This window comes from Candoia aspera, chromosome 15 (genome assembly GCF_035149785.1).
Source record: "Candoia aspera isolate rCanAsp1 chromosome 15, rCanAsp1.hap2, whole genome shotgun sequence".
Classification (NCBI taxonomy): Eukaryota; Metazoa; Chordata; class Lepidosauria; order Squamata; family Boidae; genus Candoia; species Candoia aspera.
In genome coordinates this window covers 15,241,958-15,262,351 of record NC_086167.1, presented here as the reverse complement: position 1 = coordinate 15,262,351, position 20,394 = coordinate 15,241,958, and the positions used below count along the sequence as shown (strand labels likewise).

The following is a 20,394-nucleotide window of genomic DNA, read 5'->3' as shown; positions in this document are numbered from 1 at the left end:
GGTAAAACAGCCAAAGGTTCGGGCTGAGCGGCCTGTCCGAAGTCCACCTGCGGATCTCCCCGTTTCATCTTGAAGTCTGGCGAAGTTGCCAGCATCTTTTTTTGTTTGTTGGTTTAATTCGTACCAGTTCCCATGCATTTTAGGAAACTCTGGCCCCACGGCATCGCCACCTTGCTCATCCTTTACAGATCAAGGTGCTCTCAGGGGGACTGCAACTGTCTAGACCAGCTTTCCCATTAGCCAGCAATCTCAGACTGTTTGCCCAAAGGCCTGGGGTGTTGAAATCCAACCTTGAGTATTTTCTTGAAAGTTAAGCCGTGGCGCCCCTAAGGTTTCCTTGACGACAACACAGAACCAAATCTTGGAGGTATGCCACTGCCTTCCTCCAAGATTTGGTTCAGATTTCCATTCTCAACCCCCCACCCAGCATCTCCTAGTGGTCTCCTTTCCAAGGTCTAACCAGCTTTGGCCTTCCTTAGCCCTTTTCAGCAGAGCCAGCGCTACCCTGCCAGAATAAAATATGACCTAAGAGACTACACAGCACACAGAAGCATTTGTTTGGAAGAAACACGCCTTTGTGGAAATCAAACATATACACACACACACGTGTGTGTGTGTGCGTATCCCACCCCAGTCGTAGCATTCATTTTTCCCAGGAGAAGCAGATGGATATTTTCCACTTTCTCTTCCCCTTGTGGCTTACAGACCTTTTCACAAATAATCATTTAAGTCATCCTGGGGTTCAGCGTTTGGAATATTTCCCCCGTCTCCCCTTTTCCAAAGAGCCCGCCCTCACCTGCCCGTCTTCCCAAACTCACCCGCCGGGCCGCTACTCCAGCAGCAGAGCAGTGACTGTTTGCATCCTGTTCCGGTTCCCATAGCAACCGCCAGGAGCCAGCAAACGGCCGGGCCGCCAAGCAACCCATCACATTGCAGACTTGGCAGGCCGTGCAAAGATTTGCCTCCCCGAATTTCCAAGGATTCAAGGCCAGGGGAGGGGGCAGGCAGAGTCTGACATGATACAGTTTCCTCTCTCGTCTAACTAGACACCCCCCCAAGAAACCCTAAACCAGGTGCAAATTAGCAGCAGCGGAAGAAGAAAAGTAAAAGTAGCCATTTCAGATTAACCTTCTCAGCTTTGCAATTGGATCGGTGAGCTTCAATATCTAAAACGGTGTTTCCCAACCTTGGCAACTTTTAAGATAAGTGGACTTCAACTCCCAGAATTCCCCAGCCAGCATGGGGAATTCTGGAAGTTGAAGTCCACATACTGTATCTCAAAGTTGCTGAGGTTGAGAAACACTGATCTAGGCCTTGGGAGAACCACACCTAGTTTTTTTTTTTTTACCATGATTTCTCTTTTTCCAGGATATCAATCCTTTCAAAGATGCTAGTCCAAAAAAATAGCATACCAAGAGTGGGGAAGTTGGGGGGCCCCCTCCAAAAAACTAGAGATATTTGCCACTCAATGAGCTCTCTCTAGTCAACCATACATTGAAGAAATATATAAAATTGTAGGATAAGCTCTAGAGCAGTGTTTCTCAACCTTGGTACCTTTCAGATGTGTGGACTTCAGCTCCCAGAATTCCCCAGCCAGCAATCTCAGACCGTTTGCTCAAGGGCCCGGGGTGTTGAAATCCACGCATCTTAAGCATGCTGGCTGGGGAATTCTGGGAGTTGAAGTCCACACATCTTAAAAGTGCCAAGGCTGGGAAACACTGCTCTAGAAGAATATACAGTAAAGCAGAAAACCAACCTTGTCCATCTTTGTGTGTCCTGTAGCCATTTTGGCTTGAACAGCCCCCGACATGGTCCAAAAAGATTGCCTGTTTTTCTTCATCCCGGTGGTCTCCATGTGTGCTGAGATTTTATCTCTCAGAACTGTCCCCAGCACCTGGGGACAGTTTTTCCTTTTGTATCTGATTTATTAAGCAGCTACCATTTTACATTTTAGTATATATGCTTAGAAGGCCTAAAAAGGGTTCTGTAAAAGCGTTTGAATAATAAAGGTCGATTCACACCTCTAATAACAGAAAGGAAAGCAAGCACTCATCCATTTAAAACACCTAAGTTGTAACAGATTTGGGGAGAAAAAAAATCAGGCTGCAGGTCCATAATACTTTCCTGGAGACCTTCAGTTCTGTAGCACTGATTTCCAAGGTTTGAACGGAATGCCTTTTTAAAAAAAATTTAAGATTCAGGATGACTTTGATCCTAAGCAATGATACAAAACACATCAGGTAAGGTTTTAGTGCCCTTCACAGAAATGATCAAGGAAGAAAAAGGGAAGAAAAGGATTAACACCAGGAGGAATAGCATAAATCTTTATTGGCTAGCTCCCTAACCAAACAGGGAAGAATCAAAAGTAACTTGTTGAATTCCACAGCCAAGCCACACACCTCTCTTTTGTCTTTACCCACAGGTTAAAAGGTTCTGAATACCCCTTAGGAATCAGAAAAGAATATTCAAATGGCATCTGCAGGGCACACAGCAAAAGCCCCAACTTCCAAATTCGTTTTCAACCTTCCAGCTTCTTCGGGTAGATGCTAACATCAAATTGGCACGTCACCAAATAACCACAAGCTGCGTCATCACCAGAAGTCATCTTTGCAAAGGGACAATATTGCAGCTGGGGATCGGGAGGGAAGAGAAAAAGCAAATTAATCTTTTGATAATTATCAGATAGTGCCAGCACCCCACCCTTTGCCCCTCAGAGAAGCGGAAGCGAATTGACACACATCCAGATACAGGGAGGCAAATTCTAGGGCTGTTTCTTGACTGCTGGAACTTTAAATGGAGCAGGATGGAAGATTTTCTATCTCCACAAAAACCTGTCTGACCATCACAACTTAGAGGTAAAATCGTCCTCTGAACAGACCCCCTGCTGGATCTGAGGACAAGGACCAGCAGCAGGAGACAGTGACAGCTCAGCGGTGAGGACCAGAATTTGGAGCAGGTGCCTCACCTTCCTTTTTCCAGAGATTTTTACTACTGGGGATTGGTGAGAGCTAAGGAAACTAGAAGCCAGTTACTGCTTCCCCCGAGCGTTTATTCTTGGCTCTGTGGAAAGGAGCAAAGAGTTGGGGTGGGGTTCAAGTTTTGGAACGCTCACCCCAGAAGTCCCTTCCCGCTCCAGCGCTTCGGCGTGAGCCCAAGATGGAGTTTTTCCCCTCTTCGGACCACAGTCACACTTAGGGGTTTCTGGGGGGAGAAACAAAAAAATCAGAATCCTTATTGTCTTGCCCGTTCAGTTCAGTTCACGCAGATAATGGGGGGGAGGGGGGGAGAGGAGCTACTGGCTCTGGCTTTCCCCAACGTCGGATGCCCAGAGTCCATCCCTAAAATGTATCATGGGATGTCCAGGATTTCCTTAAAAAAAAAAAAAAGAATCCAATGTGTTACACCACAAGTAAAACAGAAGTGTAGGGAAAAAAGCTCTAGAAAGGAACCATCTGGGACATACAGGTTGTCCTCGTTTAGCGACCACAATCGAGACTGGCCACTCAGCTGTTAAGCTAAGTGGTCACTAAGTGAAACACCATGATTTTACGATCTTCCTTCAGCTTTCCTTTGCTTTACAGACCTGCTAAGGTCATCAATGTGAGGATCGGTCGCAAAGTTACTTTTTCATCATTGTCTCAACTGCAAACGGTTGCTAAATGAGGCTGTCGCTAAATGAGGCCTACCAGTAAACATCCACCCCCTGAAGTAGCTATGCAGAATTGCGTCTTCGCTGTTGGAGCAGACTGGCACGAGGGGGCCCCTGCTAAATGGGAATCTCCTCTGGATTGCTGCTTGGAAGAGGAAAAGGGGGAGTCAAACTCCGCTCCTGTTTAAAACGAGGGCAAGAGAGGCAGTTTGATTCAAGAGAAATGGCCACTGTTGATATCCTATGGTGAAGGCTGGCAACTAAGCGCCCTCTTGGGATTGCTGTCCCTTGGCTAAATGGGTTTGGGTTTCACCATCTCCCAATATCTAGAGAACACCCAACTGCCTGGGCCTGCCTTCTGCCGTCCTTTTCAGATGAACTAGAATGTGGCTGGCAGAATTCATGGCTGGCACAGCCTGGAAACTGGGAATTCTCATTCACAATATCCACAGGCTACTGGACTGAGGAAAATGCCACTGGCCAGCAATAATTCAGAGGAGCCGTTTTGGGCCTACAGGATCCTCAAGCATTTGGTCCACCTCCGAGTTTTCTGGAGAAGCAAACACCAGCCCCTCCAGAGTCATTTCAGAGCCGTCAAGAAAGCAAGCTGCTCACGTCCTCACTGTGCTGCACCACGGTGGCGATATTCTGCAGGGACTGGAAGTTGTGGCTGTTGATGGAGCCAAACTCAACTATCTCGTCGTCCGCTTGCAAACCCTTCGGAGAGAAAAAAAATGACCCCTTTGTCTCTTTGTGGGAGGCAGCTTAGGGATCACAGAGGGAGCCCAGGTCTAGACAAATTGACAAACGCTGGGCCAGTCGCTTTTTCTCAGGCCAGCCCACCTCACAGGGCTGTTGTTATAAAGATAAGAGGAGGAGGCAGGTAAGAATCTTCAACTCCTTCCCCAAAGGAGTTAAATACGACTACAATTGAGATTAAAGAGTAAGCCTCCTAACCAGGGGGGTTCAGGGGGGTTCAGGGCGAGACAGCCGGTACTTGCCGAGAAGCTTGCCGGGGATCCAGGGGTGACCGCATTCACTCGGGCGAAGGGCTGGGGCAAGGCCTGGCTCTGGGCTTCGGCTCGAGCCTCGGCTTCGTCCCGCTCGCGTTTCCCTTTCTCCCGGGCGTGCAGCTGATGCAGACCCTGTTCCACCTGATGCATCAAGGCTTTGTGATCGTTCTGCAGACCTAGAGGCGAAACCCCCAAAGTCACCCACAGCCTAAAACAAGGGCAGGCAGAGGGGAGACAGAAGCTACCAAAGAGAGATTTCCGGATAAGTGACTATCAGCTGGGTCAGCCGAGCCCCAGCTCTACGAATCCACCCTGTCCGAAATAACCAAAGGTTGCTGATCCCACTTTCAGGCCAACCTTCCCCATTACAACAGCTACAGATATGATTCTTTTCAGACCCCTTCAAACTAGCACCGTTTCAGTATTTCTCACCATGTCCCTTGCTTTCCATAATTGGATGGGACATCACCCAGACGTTTCTAACCCAGGTTTCTTGTTCATACAAAGTCTTTTTTTTTTTTGTCTTCAGAAGTGGGTGGGATGTTCTTACCTTTAAACTGCATGGCCTTTTCCTCTTTCTTATCATTTACGCAAATCAGGGTAAATGGTTGCATGCAGAATGAAGGACATGGAAGCAGTTTCTAAATAAAGAGGCAGGGCTAAAAATCTGCTGAAAATTAAGGACTGGCCGCTTACAGATGATGTTGTGTCTCGCTGTCCGGACTTGATAGACATCCACATCTGCCCGAGGATAGCCTTCGGCGTCTACAAGTGGCTCGCTCATTCCAACACCTTTTTGCTGCAGATGGGAAACATAAAGCAAAGGGACCCTCTTGGGATTTGTTTTTGCAAAGAGGACAAAGGAAGTCACCCATCATGTGGAGCCATCATGTTTCCTTAACTGAACAAACCGAAATTGGCTGGGATGGTAAAAGACGCTAAGCTGTAAACTACAGTTAACAAACCACCATGGGCAGGTTTGTACAATATCCTAAACCAGAACCAACAAACGACAGTATAATCTGGCTTGGTAGAGCAACCTAGCCATAAAGGGCATTGGGTTATAGCTTGAAATCTCACTTGATGCTCAGAAGAAAGGAACATAGAATGGGAATGTCCTTCAAAACTTCCTGCCAACATTTTGCAGCCCAGACCTGCAGAAGAAGTCCAGACAGCTGGAGTGAGCAGCTTAAAAAAAAAAGCCTTTTGCAATGACTCAGCTCAGGAAAGCAGAGTCCCCTGCAGTCCCTATTTTTCTCTGAGCAAAATCCAACTCGAGATCAGTCCGGCGTTCCAGTTTTTCTCTTCCAGAGACCCCCCCCCCTTTATGTGACTCCCCCGTTTTGCTTCTGGCACAGAGGCTGATCATTCGCCATCCAGGCTTTCGATCCAGCCCTCTGAACTGCAGCACCCTTCGCCTACAATCTGCAGGCCAGTGTTCCGCAACCGTGGGAACTTGCTGAAGTTGAAGTCCACCCATCTTAAAGTTCCCACGGTCGAGAAACACTGCTAGGCACTTGCTTGAAAGCCAAGGAGCTACGCGGGGCCGGCTTTTCGCGAAGGCGCAAGAAGCGGGCTGCAATGCAGGGCATGTTGACGACCGGCAGGAAGCGCTGGCGTGGGCTGGTCCATGAAGTCACGAAGAGTCGGAAGCGACCGAACGAATAAGCAACAGCAACAATGCAGGGCAACGCCATGCCATGCCATGCCAGTGTCTGCAGCTGCAGCTGCAGCCCCGCCCAGGCTGGAAAGGAGCCGCTGCAAATACGCACCACCCCTTTCCCTAACCGGTTGCCTTCGGGGGCTCCTCGCTGAGGACGATGGGAGCTGGAGTCCCGCGCGCATTTAGGGCTCCAGGTGGGCTCCCCCACCCCCAAGCTGTCCTGCCACTCACATCCTGCAGGACGTCATAATACGCCTTGATCTGGGCTTCGATTTCGTCCTTCTTCTTCAGCAGCTGCTGCAGGTCGCCGACCGTCACCGCCTCCTCCCGCAGAGACATTTTCTTAGGAAAAGCAGCGAAAAGGAAAAAAGAAAAAACAAAACAAAACAAAACAAAACAAAACCAGGAAAGCCAGTCGCAAAAACTACGGGTAAGCGCAGGAGACAAAACAGCTCGGGCAACGGAAGCGAAGTTCTCTCTCTTACGTAGCAGGGAGGCGGGGCAAGGTAAGCACGCTAACCAGTGAGAGGCGAGGGGGCGCGGCCGGCTGATCTGCGCTTGGGATTGACAGGTGAGCGCTGTCCTTCATTTAAAGGGAGGGAAGCGCGTCCTGTTAGCGCGAGCATTTGGCTTCACGTGATAGTCCACGTTTGCACGTGCGAATGTGCCTTTTTTTCCTAAATAAAAATAAAGGTGGATCTGCGTGGTGTGTTTCTGACGCAGGGAAATGCCATGGTTAGGAAGGCCGTGACTGGGGCAGGGACATTTTGGGGGTACATGGCCCCACTTGTGGGATTTGTACCTAGGCTAGATGCTTTTCAACTGTTCAATGTCTATCTTTTTTTTACAAAAGGATTTAGTTTGGCAATTTACAGCAGTTTTCTTTTTGAAAATAGGGATTGCTACCATTTTATGTTCCCTTCCTCTTTCCAAAGGCTGGTTCACACACACCCTTATGGAAGCTCCGTGTCCAGGATGTCACCTCCCCTGCTCTCTGTCCATGCAGCCCCAAACCTCAGCTTAAGTTTCCAACTCCCGGCAATCACGAATTTCTCTCTGAATCTAGACATTTCGCCCTATCTCTAGCCAAGGCTTTTAGGGAAACCCACATAATTGGATTGATTTCTGGATAGCAGGCTGAGAAAGGCGGATCTGGAGAGTAGGTATAATTAACTGTGGGAGGAGCATTTAAGGTAATGAACCTGGCCTCGATTTATGTTAAAATTTCGTTTGCAAAACAAGCTGTAGCAGCTTGGCTCATACATTCTGGTAAAGAGAGCCAGTTTGGTCTAGCGGTTAAGGCTCCAGGCTAGAAACCAGGAGACGGAGAGTTCCAGTTCCGCCTGAGGCATGAAAACCGGCTGGGTGACCTTGGGCCAGTCCCTCTCTCTCAGCCCAACCCACCTCACAGGGTGGTTGTTGTGGGGAAAACAGGAGGAGGAAGGAGCATTAGGTATGTTCACCTCCTTGAGTTATTTGTAAAAATAATAAAGGCGGGATTAAAAATAATAATAATAAAAAATAGCATCATGCCACAAATACAGAGGCACCTATCATGCTATTCCCCTCTGGGGGCAGGCAGCGTTACACAAAGCACAGAAAAGGAGTAATAAAGAATAGGGAGCCAAGAATTTTGCACCAATACACTGCACACGCTTCCTGGGGGTAAAACTGCACTTTAGTTGGTTAAACCTGTGGCCAAAATGTGCCCACTCTGTCCAGGGCTGCCTTATGGGCAGCAGCAATGCTGAAAGTGCCGTGGGTACAACCAACACTTGTCATCCCTGCTAGGTAGACCAGACCAGGAAATCAACTCCATCCAAAGGCTGAAACTTTGACTGAGATGGGTTACAGGTAGTCCTCACTTAACAACCATTTGTTTAGTGATGGTTCGGACTTACAACAGCGCTAAAACCCGACTTACAACCAGTCCTCGCACTTATGACCGCCAGTGTCCCCATGGTCACATGAGTGCAGTTCGGGCACTTGGCAACTAGTTCTCATTTACGACCCACGCAGCATCCCACGGTCATGCAATCGCCATTTTCAACCTACCCAGCCAACTTCCAGCAAGCAAAATCAACGAGGAACCGCACAGTTCGCCTAATGATCATGTGATTTGCTTAACAACCACCACAAAAATGGTCGTAAAATCGGATCAAATTTGCTTAACAACTGCACTGCTTAGTGAGCAAACTTCCAGTCCCAATTGTGGTTGTTAAGTGAGGACTATCTGTATAACCACAGAATCTTGGGCTCATCAGTTTCCCTGCAGACATTGTGATACCGGGCTGGTTGACTTCACCCGTGCGGGGGTTTGCTGGTCATTTACTCGTGGGAGCTGGCTGTGACAGTCTGGGTGGGGATGTTGTTTCCTCCTTGATGGTTCCTTGATTAGGGCCTTGTTCCTTCCTCCCCGGTGCTCCACCTGGCAATGCCGCTCTGGGTGTGGATGCTGGGGAGAAAGGAGGGGCCCCAAGCTGGTGGTTTTCTTCCTCGACTTTTAATGATGTCTTTCCAATGGTATGCAGATGGGGTGCCTCGACGCATCAGTGCCTGGCTCCGCCCCTGTTGATTTTCCGGGAATCCCTCAAAACATTGGTTGTGTCATCAGGCCTGTTGCTGTTGACATCTGCTGTCCTCTCTTAGCCTTTGGGATTTTAATTTTTTAAAAATAATAATAATGGTTTTTTAGATGTTCATTGTTTTATAGTCTTATTGTATGCCGCCCAGAGTCACTTGTCATGAGGTGGGGGGTCATATAAACTTGGGGAATAAACAAAAAGACAAATCGGTTGGATTGTCACGATCAACGATCAAACCAAAGTAAACTCCTTGCTCATAAGAAACAGGCGGAGATTCAATTGCACCACCAAAGCCACCATCCATCTTGACTTTTTTGACCACCTCCTGTTCAATGGAGTTGCAAGTCCATAGTGCCCCCTGCCCCCAAAATATCCCCATCAAACCTCCGTCGCCTTCAATAAATCTTATTAAGAAGATCCCGCAATTTGTCCCTTTGGCTTTGAGTCAACGACTGAGAGGCTGAAGGACAACCTCCCATCCCTTAGCTGGCTCGGTTGAGAAATGTCAATAGATGCGTTAAAAAAGTTAAAATTTACAGCTGGAAATGGAGGAGGAGGAGGAGGATGTGGGGAGGAGCTGGGGCCATCCTCTTTCTTAAAATTCAAAAGATTTCCACACATTCTTTCTGCCTCTTTCCACCTTCTCACCATCGCTTCTGCACCGAGGGACAATCAAAATGGTGAGGCCCCCAAGGTTTTAACCAATTTCTTTTCTTTTTCAATAACTTTTTGGCAGCAGGTTTACTCCATTCTCTGGAATATTGACTGCATGCTGGGCTCTATTCACCCATTTGCTGTAAGTCCATATTTTCCTAAACAATAGAATTATTAACAAGTGGTTGCTATTATCCTTCAGAGCAAATGGGCCCCTTTGTTTTCCTCTATAAAACTGGCAAAAGTATTTGAAGATGCCGTTCACACCTGCAGCATCATGTGGATATCTCAAATTAGTGCCTCTTTCCTTTTCCCAAAAAATGTTGAGTAATTTTGGAGATTAGATTGGTATGTTCTTTATATGCAATTTTTTTTTAATGACTGACCTTACATCAGTCTAGAGTTGTCTTCTTTCTAGTTGTGTAAAAGTATTTGTCAGTAAAGAAATATTCAGATCTGTATGTTATTTGCACTTAATATAGTTGATGGTGTTTACCATGTAGTTTAAACTCACCTGATAGCCAGTTTTTGTTTTTTCTGGAGTAATTAAAAAAAAATCTCTGTTTTATTCTTCTTTGTACCAGACAACTTATTCCAATAAAGGAGAAAAGGTAAGATCAATTTAAATAACTGTGTTCTTATTGAATGTTTTGTTTTGTATTTTTAAAGGTGTTTTTAATTTTTAAATCTCTGTTGTACACTGCCTTGAGACTTTCTTCCTTTGGAAGTGTCATATCAGCTGATTAAATCAATAAGCTGATTAAATAATCAAATAAATAAATAATAAATCTTTAGGAGATTATTCATATTGGTAACACCAACTGCAGTGAAACTGTCTTGGTAAAAGCCTATTTGAAAATAATGTTTTTCCTTAGGCACAGGAAAACTTGCTGCCAAAATCTATTTTTAGCAAATAATGTATGTTGATATAAGAGTGTGTGTTTTTTGTTGTTTATTCATTCAGTCGCTTCCGACTCTTCTATTGAAAAAAAAATCCATTGATCTCCTGCTTAATCTGGTTCTCATATAACTATGGCTTTTTCACGCATTACTCAAAGCTGGATCAGCCAACAGGCATACACTGATCTGGGACAACTAACCAGTTCCAGATTACTGTCATAATTCGTGACTGAATTATGCATTACAGTGGATAGATAATGCTAAAAACACCAGATAAACATTGGAGGTTGTGAAAGAGGCTTAGAAATGTATTTTGTGATATATTTCCACCCAAACTTACACTGCAGTTCCATAAATCAGCAGAAACACCTAAAGCAAAAAATAGTTTGGTACTGACTTAGCACGTTGTGTGAAACCAGCCATTACAGTTCTGGAATCTTGGTTTATGGATGCACCCCCAACTGTGGTTTATTCGATAAAATGTTCTGTGAAAAATAAGTCGAGCCTCCACCGGTCCGGCTCTGAGCATTTTACGAATCCTCTTGAAACGGATGGGGCTTCAAAAGGCTGAACTTTGCCTGGAGTTTGCAAACAAACAACTGTGCGTTTGCTAAACTCTGAACACAGCTTGTCACGTCAGACAAAGTGCTAAGTTGCTTGCCAAGAAGGTATTGTAATTGAATCCAGCAGGTGAGATGTTTTCCTTAGTTGGGGAGCTAAGGCAGGTCATCGGTTTAAAAAATAAAAAATAAATCCTCTTTAAAAATATTACTCAAGGGAGAACTGGCAGCCTCTGAACACACCCCTCCTACGTAAGAGCTCGGTAAATATTTTCCAGCCAACTTAATATTTAACGTTGCAAGGTTATCAAAAGACACCCAAGCCCTGGCAAAGGGTGGGGGCGCCTTTCCAAAAATATTGCAAATCCAGGGGTGTAAACCACATCTGGATTCCGCCAGCAGCATGCCAAGCCGAGAGCAAGCCAGCCACAAAGGGTACTCCAGCCCGTGTGTCTTTGGAACACTTTTTTGGGGGTGGGGTTTAGAGGTCCTCATCCAGCTGTTATCCTGAGAAAGATGGACAAGGATCTGGCTGGGTTGGCAGCCAGCTTGGACCCCTGGGAGTCCCCCTCGTCTGCACCCAGATCAGCCGAGGCGTAACCCCTTGCCCTTTCCTTTCCTTTCCTTTCCTTCAGCCGGCACGGGGCCAGTTCCTCCATTTCCACTCCTTGACCTTCTGGGTTGGCAATGCCAAGCAGGTAAGCAGGGCCCCAAAGCCACCCGGGGAGCCAGTGCCAGCAAGGGGCCTCCGAGGCAGCTGTGATGGAACCTCGGAGGGCTGATGATGTCGGCAGCTTTGCCATTGGAGGGCGAGAAGGGGGGATTTTCCAAGCACCCTGGGTTCGATTAAGGGTTTGGGCTTGGCTGGCTGTGATGACAGCGTGCTCCGCCTGACGCAACCGTCAGGGGTGCACAAGCACAGTAATGTTGCTGCTGCTTCGTGCCACCACCCCACTCAGTCCCCACATCTTGCACATTTGCATCCTGCCAGCCGCTATTCCCAGGACAGTGGAAAAAGAAAGCTGAGGCAGTTCCAATTCTTTCTCCTGGCGGTGTTGATAATTCATCCCTGATGCCATGGCTACTGCGGGGTTCTTAATTTATCATTTAAAGCTGTTCAGCCCAAACGTTTCCCAGATCAGCGTGTGGTGCCTTTTCAAAGGCTCATGACACCCAAAAGACATGACATAAGTGGAAAGGGGGGTGAGGAAGGAAGAGGAAAAAAGCAGTCTTGGCAGCGGGGTTATTTTTCACGAAGTGGCTGAGTCGGCACTGGAATCTGGAGCCTCCAAAACTGGACATCTCCTCTGGTGTGGGAACTATGGCACTCAAGTCGCTGAGCTCCGGTGGTTATCAGGCTCAGCCAGCAAGGTCAAGGATCAGGGGAGGATGGGAACTGAGGGGCAAACCACGTTTGGAAGGCCCCGGCTTCTTCCCCCTTGCTTAGGCCATGTGCCTCCCCTTCCAAGGAGAGGCTCTGCTGGGTAGGAAACTGAGGAGCTGAAATCCAGATGGGGAAGGCTTAGCCCAGTGTTTCTCAACCTTGTCAACCTTAAGATGGGTGGATTTCAACTCCCAGAATTCCCTAGCCATGTTGAGAAACACTGGCTTAGCCTAAGGAATTCCTTGGTTTTAGCAATGGGATTTGTGAGACTGCGAAGCAAACATTGTGGAGATTTGCAAGACCAACGCATGCGTGGTTCAGGAGTTCTGTTCCCATCTACAGTAATCCAGGCAGGGACACAGCTTGCCAAGGATTTAAGATTCGGAGTTTCCATAAGCGAATCTTCCACCCAATTCTCGAGTTCTGCTCCCTAGATACAAGTAACATTTGAAGCCAGGCAAAGGAATCAGGGATGCAGTTGCAACTCCCGCCCCCCCCGTAGGTAAACAAACTCAGCAGATCCGCAGGAGCAAAGACCCCCCCCCAAAAGCTGGCAACCTTTAGAGGGGGTGCTTTGGAGTGTGCAGAAACATTGGTGAACAATTGAACCTAACTGCAATATAGTGCCTTTGGAAAGAGAAAGAAAAAAGCCTGTAGATGTGAGGAGGGATTGTGGCAAAGCATATCTGGGGTGGGGGGGAGGAGTTTTTTTTTAATATATAATTTTTATTAAAGATTTTCACACAAGTACAGGTAGTCCTCGACTTATGGCCATTCATTTAGCAACAGTTCAGAGTTATGACGGCACTGAAAAAAGGTGACTTACGGCCAGTCCTTGCACTTACAACTGTCGCGGCACCCTGCAGTCCAGCGATCAAAATTCAGGCACTTGGCAACCAACATTTATTTATGATGGTTGCAGCATCCTGGGGCCACATGATCTCCATTTGCAACCTTCCCAGCCAGCTTCTGACAAGTAAAATCAATGGGGGAGGTCAGATTTGCTTAACGACCATGTGATTCAATTAACAACTGCGGTAAAAAAGTTGTAAAATCAGGCGTGACTCTCTTGACGACCACCTTACTTAGCAATGGGAGTGCTGGTCCCAATTGTGGTTGTAAGTCAAGGACTACCTGTAAAAGATAAACGTGACATTATATAGCGTGAAATTAGAAAAGAAAGATAAAAGAAGAAGTAGAAAAGACAGGGCGGATAGAGAAAAGAAAAGAAATATAAAGAATGATCTTCTTTATAGCAGTTACAAACAAATTAATTAACTCTCCTCCCAAGGGGGGGCGTGAAGGAGTTAAGATGGCCCTAATCCAACCTCGCTTTCCTGTCTGTCTCTCAAGGCTGCTTCGTTTTACTGCAACAAAATGGGGTTTGAAGAACTGGCATACAGAGGCTTGGAAACTGGAAGCCGAGAGGTGGCTTCACACGTAATCAAACAGGATAAGGTAACATGCGCAGGAAATAATATCGCTAGTTGACAAACGAAAATACTATTGCACTGTTAAGAGAGACGACCTCTGGACGAGTTTGGTCTAGCTTCTTGCTTGCTTAGATGTCTTGAAGCCAGTTCACGCAATAGTTTTCTCTTTGGGTTGGGAACCAAAGGCTGTGAGCTGACATTTAGACAGCCAAGTAGCACTGCTGGCTGGGGAATTCTGGGAGTTGAAGTCCACCCGTCTTAAAGTTGCCACGGTTGAGGAACACTGCCTTAGGGGGAATGCATTAATTATCTATTTTTATTTCCAGATTATATTTGTTTTCTCTTCAGCTCTCAACCCTGGAAATGAAGGTAAATTTAGAACCAGTGGGACTAGTATGATAATGATGATGATGACTATTATTATTATTATTATTATTTGTTGTTGTTGTTGTTGTTGTTGTAAGATGTCACTCTTTGATATCTTAACAGGACAGCTCTGAATAGCTTTCAAATTAGCATGCAGTGTGCTTATTGCTTCTTTTCTATGTGGCTATTATTTAGTTATTTATTAGGTTATTTAGTTACTTCTAGGATAATAAGTACTGTTGAAGCTGCTGTTACTGTTGAAGCTGCTGTGTTATAAGGGTGGGAAGAAATTTTGCTCTGACCTTGGGTTTCACTGAATGGGACTATCGGCTGCTGATGAACCTCTCTGTGAAAAACAAAAAAATGTCTATTTTCACTCCCCTTTTTGGTCAACATAGAAATGGGAACGCACTTAATACAGCATGGAGATGGGGTCAAAGATATTGCCTTTGAAGTAGAGGACTGTGATTTCATTGTGCAGGTAAAAACGAGCCGAAAAGGCCTTTTTGAGCATTCAAATGCCATCGCCGTTATTTCTGGGCCTTCTATCAATGCCTTAAATAGAAAATCAAGCAGAGGGCAGCTGCAGTGGGTGGGGGGCCCACCTGCCCAGAAAAAGGGAAAGCTAAATTGAAGGCGGTTGCAAGGATATGGCGAGCTGGAGGGCAGCAATTCCAGTTTTGCCTTCCGTCTTTTGAGAGTTCATGGAGAAAATCCATCTATGCGGTTGCTAGAAATCAAAAATGTCCTGATGGCACGTAATCAATTGACTTTCGGTGAGTGCCACACCTTGGCAGCAGAAGTTTTGTGAAGGGGCAAGGGCCTCCCTTACAGAAAGCATTTGGGGGGTGGGTTCCCTGTGACATGAGCTCAAAATGCCAAGTATGTCCAGCAGTTGGAAATGTTTGCCAATTCTCACCCCACCCTGCTGGCTTATCTATTTGACGACTTCATTCTCCGGTCCTCCACTCAGAAAGCTCAAGAACGTGGGGCTCGGATAGTGAGAGAGCCCTGGATAGAAGAAGACAAGCACGGGAAAGTGAAATTTGCAGTCGTTCAAACGGTAAGGAATTCACAGGGTGCTCCTAACCCAGAGAGGGGAGAGCAGAATAGCTGGTTTGAGAAGGTCTGGCTTCGCAGTATGGTCTGGATGGTGGGAAATCTGGTTGCTGTTGGGCTTCAATCTCACCCAGATGGAGTGATGGGTGGGCTACAGGCCAAAAACATCTGGAAGGAAATGGCATTTCCTTCAGACCTCTCTGTAGATGCCAGAGACCTTCTGCCCCAACTGCAGATGACCTTCCAGCTTGTCAGGAAGGTCCGCCCTCTCCTGGTCTGAACGTTGGTGCAGTTTATCCCCTTGTGTTTCACCTTCCTCATCAATATAGTATGGAGACACCACCCACACACTCATAGAAAAGCAGAACTACAGAGGACTCTACTTGCCTGGGTTTGAAGCCCCTCTCTTTAAGGATCCACTCTTAAAAAAATTGTAAGTATCCAAGCCTTGCTTAGACCTTACCCTCACTTTCCCCAGGTCAAGAGGTCAGACAGACCTGCAGACTTCCCTGACCAAGGGGGAGAGTTCAGCCTCCCTATTTGCAGAAGTGCAAAAATGTATTGTATGCAAGCAATCCAGGCATGCGTGAAAAAGGACATAAAGGTAGAGGAGGGGGGATAGGAAAAAAACATCCCAGTGGAGATGAATTGTGGCTGGTTGAAGGTCAAAGCTGAAGAACATGGAGAGGGGAAGAAGACTGAACTGCAAACATGATGGGGCCACATGTCTTTCTCTTTCCAGACCTCCTACAAAACTGAATTTTATCGACCACATTGTGGGGAATCAGCCTGACCAGGAAATGCTACCAGTGGTAGAATGGTGAGATTTGTCTTTGAAATCTTCCTTAAAATGAACCGAAGCAGATGTTGAAGCTGGTGACACCCAAGTAGGAAATGACGGTGGGGTTCATTCCAGGTTCCCTTAGCCAGAGTGCCCCTTGGGGGATTATAGGGTGTAGAGTCCCGACACATCAGGGTGCAGAAGGCTGATTTAGAGACGTTTAGGATTTCTTAGGGATCTCTCTGTATACACCGAGACCTGCCGTGTGATCTTCCAGACCTATTTTCTCCTTTGATCAAAGCTTTGTTCACCACTTGAAATGGATTTTACTCTTTGGATGTTAGATCTGGGCCTCCTCAGGAAAATATCAGAGCCCTGTTTGGATAGCTGGGTACCAGCTACCCGTTCTTCGCACACTCCCGGGCAAAGGACGTTATTGATTAAAGTTAATGAATAAGAGCATTTCAACAAGAGAGGAACAGCCTAGGGCAAACTGTAAACGTGGCCCTACATCTCACATCTTCTTCCTTCACAAGCAATGCCAATAAACGTCTACAACAGGGGTTGTCAACCTCGGCAACTTTAAGATGTGGGGACTTCAACTCCCAGAATCCCTCAGCTGGCCATGCTTCTTAAAGTTGCTAAGGTTGACAAACCCTGGTCTACAGCCTTGGGCTATATTCACAGGATCTCTTGAATCATCATCTGTGGAGTCAGCAGCAGGCTGTAAACGATCTTCTTTTGGAAAGAGGTGATTAGAGACAAAGTTGTGGGGAAGAGTGTGAATTGTCGCATCCTCCGATTGAGCCAGCTGTGTTCTGCATGCCATTCTTCCAGAAACTGGTCCCCAACAAAGAGTTGGTTTATAATTCATGGGCTGGCTAGAGATGATGGGAATGGGACTTTGCGGGGTGGGTGTCACAGATTTTGCACTGTTTGGGAATACCACTCAGTTGCAGCCTATCCTTCTTCGCTCAATCTGGGGACTAGGGGCCAAAGTTGGGGCCCAGTGGATGGAAAGCAGGTATCCTCCAGCTGACCAGGAATTCCTTCCCATCAGACATCATTTGGTCAAGGAATGGGAAACAGCTAAGTTAACCAAGTCTAGCTTTAGCATCTACGCTAGGTCTCTTTTTCTGTACGGCATCTGCAGGTACCAGAGAAATCTCCAGTTTCACCGCTTCTGGTCTGTGGATGACAAACAGCTGCACACCGAATTCAGTGCTCTGCGGTCTGTTGTGATGGCCAATTATGAAGAGACTATCAAAATGCCCATTAACGAGCCAGCGATAGGCAAGAAGAAATCTCAGATCCAGGTACCAAAGCTGACTTGGGGTGGTGGAAGAGGGGTGGAGGGGTGTTTCTGCTCAGGGGAGGGTGGCCAAGGGCCGATTCTAGCAGCTAGAGTGCTGTTTTCCCATTCATATTCTCTCTCACGGGCCTCCAGTTCACCTGCCATCCAAGGGAGAGAGGGCAGATCAACTCCCATATAGAAGTCTTGTATCTCTGCCCTTTCATTTTCTCTCTCACGTGCTGTACACATTTGCCTACACAAATCTACGTGAGTCACAAGCTCTCCTTGCCATCAATCTTTGTTCCCTGTTGGGAGGGGAAAATGCGTTGCTTCTTCATCTTAGTCTATCTGGCCTCTTCTCCAACCCCTTGGAAGGCTGACAAGCAGAGACCGGGGTGTGCTCTAGCAGCAGGTGGGATACTCAGGAGCAGAAATTGATGTGGGCTGCACTTAAGCCCCCTTGCTTCGTGGGGAATACAGAATCAATGCTGAGATCTAGCAAGTCAGGATTCAGAGCTTCAAACCGGCACCATTACCCAAGTCAAGTCACAGCTTGGACAGGAAACATAAAAAATCAGAATGAACCAGGGACAAGCACTGGGGACACTGTGATCTCACCATTCCCAGCCGACCAGTTGACCAGGAATGCAGGAGAGATTAGACATGGCGGTCTTCTTCAACACGAGATCTTTGCATAGTACCCACCTTGTGCTTCTTTTGCTCTGCAGGAATATGTTGAATATTACGGAGGGCCCGGAGTCCAGCACATTGCTCTGAATACCTCTGACATCATTGCTTCAGTAAGAATGTTCATTTCTTTACAAAAATGCCAACTCCTTGCAAGTGGCCAATGTTACACTCATAAATCTTCTCTGGTTATAGATCACAAACTTGAAAGAACGTGGTATGGAGTTCATGTCCGTTCCATCAACCTACTACCAGCAACTCCGGGAGCGGCTGAAGACAGCCAAGATCAAAGTGAAGGAAAACATTGATGAATTGGAGGTCAGTTGGCCTCCACTGTAGTGTGGCGTAATGGTTTGAGTGCTAACCTGAGATGCTATTGCTTTATATGGTTGTTGAGGGGAGCAGGAGAATCAGGTATGCCTCTTGATGGAAGGATGGCTACAGAAATATAATACAAACTACTATTGACCACCCGTTCATTTGGATGGGAGTCCCTTTGCTCAAGGATGTATATACATCATCCTGGTTGGGATGTGAGTATTTGATAGCTTGAGTAGCTTTGAGTAGAAGAGTTTAGTTCTGCTTCACTGGAGTGACCAGCTGCTCTAGGCAGCATGGTCAGTGGCCAAATGAAAGAAACCTGGTTGGTTGCACCTGTTTGAGAGGCACGGGAGAATTTGGGCAGAAGAAAAATAGCATGGGTTAGTGCTCTCAAAATTTATAGCCACCCGATTTTCTTTGGCAACTTCCGTGTCATGAGCACGGATGGTGAGCAGGAGGGGGCCCCTATCCAGGGGGGGAAACGCATGCGTAGTACTGAGGAGTTGAGCAGCCATTCAAAGAGACACAGATCAGACCCGCCTTGACTTTCGGGGTTTATCTGTCTGGGTTTTCCCACGCTTCTTCAGTTTGTTAGGATTTTCTGTCTAATGTAGCAGTAATAAAACACTAGAGACCTATTCCTTGTCTCAGCGTGGTTCCTGACTGTTAGGACATTCCGTCAGTCCTTTGTCGTTTTCCTTCCCTTTCAAGGAACTCAAAATCTTAATTGACTTTGATGAGAAGGGATACCTACTTCAGATCTTCACCAAGCCCATCCAGGACAGACCAACCGTCTTCCTTGAGGTCATTCAGCGCTACAACCATGAGGTTGGTTTCCCAGGGCAGCTTCACTCATTCAGGTTACATTGGGGAACACTGGGTTCCAAAAACCAGAGGCACATTTTCAATACCAAAAATGAGAAATGGCCAGTGTTTGGAAGTCGTAAGGGGGTTGTGACTTGAGAGTTTGGCAATAGGATATGATTTCTGAAGACTGCTGCTGCCCAATTGCAGAAGCTGGGGAACCTTTAGCCCAGGGTTTCTCAACCAGGGTTCTGTGGCACCCCAGGGTTCCACAAGAGCTCCCTAGGGGTTCCCTGGGAGATCACGATTTATTTTAAAAATCATGTCAGTGTCAGGCAACTTCACATTAAAGAGGTAAGTTTCACTCTTTGAGTTTCAAAACACCGTTAATGCATATAGACAGGCCTACTCATGAAAGAAATATAATAATTTTCTATCTTCTGGCCTCTATTTGAGCCTGAATGGGCAGAGGTTCCTTCCCCGAGGCCTGAAAAACATTTCAAGGGTTTCTCCAGTGTCGAAAAGTTGAGAAAGGCTGCTCTAGCCAGACTGCATTCTAAAACAAGGGCATTTAATTTGAGCAGATGGATAGGTATTTAATTCACTCCTCCGCCCACTTTTTTTTCTTGGGTGTTCTGTGCATTTATGAAATGCATGACTGGATCGCTGACTGCCATTCTGGATCTAAACAGAACATCTCAGTGTAAAAGAAAAACGTTATCATCATCTGCAGAGACAGATTTGTGCAAAAGTTAGCAAAAGGAAAATACTCATGGCTGTTTTACTTCTTCTTCTCTCTCGCTTTGGATTTAGGGATTTGGCGCAGGAAACTTCAAATCTTTATTTGAAGCCATTGAAGTCGATCAAGACGCTCGGGGAAACCTCACCATCCTGACCCCCAACGGAGAGTCCGAGTTTGTGTAACGTCCATCAGCAAAAACGAAATGTGCTGGGAAAAGATTAGGCACTTGCCTTCCACCGATACCTCTCCTTGTCTGGTCTTTTCCTTTTAGTCAAATAAAATACTGGGCTTCCCATGGTGTCTGTTTTGGTGACAGCTCTTGTAGGGCAGCTGGAAAAAGAACCATGGGTGTCACTGCTCCTGATCTCAGCATCTGTCTGGACCACGGAAAACAGCTGTCCACAGTCCTCGGCTTTCTAGTCCAGCCTATCATGCGCCATCAACAGCGGCTCCTGGCGATGGGGGAATTTCTTGCAAGAGATAGGGAGGGCGGCGCAGG

General features: G+C 46.7%; 2 protein-coding genes across 3 annotated transcripts; one reads left to right on the top strand and one right to left on the bottom strand.

Annotated features, from left to right (window-relative positions):
• Positions 1–2,404: 2,404 nt before the first annotated feature.
• On the bottom strand, positions 2,405–6,698 carry PSMD9 (proteasome 26S subunit, non-ATPase 9). Its single transcript, XM_063315579.1, has 6 exons — positions 6,557–6,698; positions 5,359–5,461; positions 4,651–4,838; positions 4,265–4,366; positions 3,113–3,201; positions 2,405–2,629 (listed from the first exon to the last, which is right to left on the bottom strand). Exons 1-6 carry the CDS (start codon positions 6,662–6,664, stop codon positions 2,602–2,604), a joined length of 618 nt encoding a protein of 205 aa, XP_063171649.1. The 5' UTR covers positions 6,665–6,698; the 3' UTR covers positions 2,405–2,601.
• A 2,809-nt stretch (positions 6,699–9,507) lies between these two features.
• On the top strand, positions 9,508–20,188 carry HPD (4-hydroxyphenylpyruvate dioxygenase). 2 transcript variants are annotated; one of them, XM_063315343.1, is made up of 14 exons: positions 9,508–9,590; positions 10,149–10,175; positions 11,660–11,722; positions 13,762–13,866; positions 14,168–14,210; positions 14,606–14,688; positions 15,181–15,270; positions 15,596–15,699; positions 16,009–16,086; positions 17,201–17,363; positions 18,070–18,141; positions 18,224–18,346; positions 19,061–19,177; positions 19,967–20,188. In XM_063315343.1, exons 1-14 carry the CDS (start codon positions 9,588–9,590, stop codon positions 20,075–20,077), a joined length of 1,182 nt encoding a protein of 393 aa, XP_063171413.1. In that variant the 5' UTR covers positions 9,508–9,587; the 3' UTR covers positions 20,078–20,188. The 2 variants fall into 2 exon arrangements, with proteins under 2 accessions (XP_063171413.1, XP_063171411.1); XM_063315341.1 differs by lacking the exon at positions 9,508–9,590 and adding an exon at positions 9,641–9,706.
• The last annotated feature ends 206 nt before the right edge of the window (positions 20,189–20,394 follow it).

Bases quoted from the DNA above. Each gene is read 5' to 3' on its own strand.
- PSMD9 (XM_063315579.1), bottom strand. From the start codon at position 6,664: ATGTCTCTGCGGGAGGAGGCGGTGACGGTCGGCGACCTGCAGCAGCTG. The intron at 5,462-6,556 runs GTGAGTGGCAGG...TCCCATCTGCAG, and splicing joins ATTATGACGTCCTGCAGGAT to CAAAAAGGTGTTGGAATGAG. The intron at 2,630-3,112 runs GTGAGCGTTCCA...CCCGATCCCCAG, and splicing joins AGCGGGAAGGGACTTCTGGG to CTGCAATATTGTCCCTTTGC.
- HPD (XM_063315341.1), top strand. From the start codon at position 9,680: ATGCTGGGCTCTATTCACCCATTTGCT. The intron at 10,176-11,659 runs GTAAGATCAATT...CCTTTCCTTCAG, and splicing joins ATTCCAATAAAGGAGAAAAG to CCGGCACGGGGCCAGTTCCT. The intron at 11,723-13,761 runs GTAAGCAGGGCC...CTGTCTCTCAAG, and splicing joins GGGTTGGCAATGCCAAGCAG to GCTGCTTCGTTTTACTGCAA.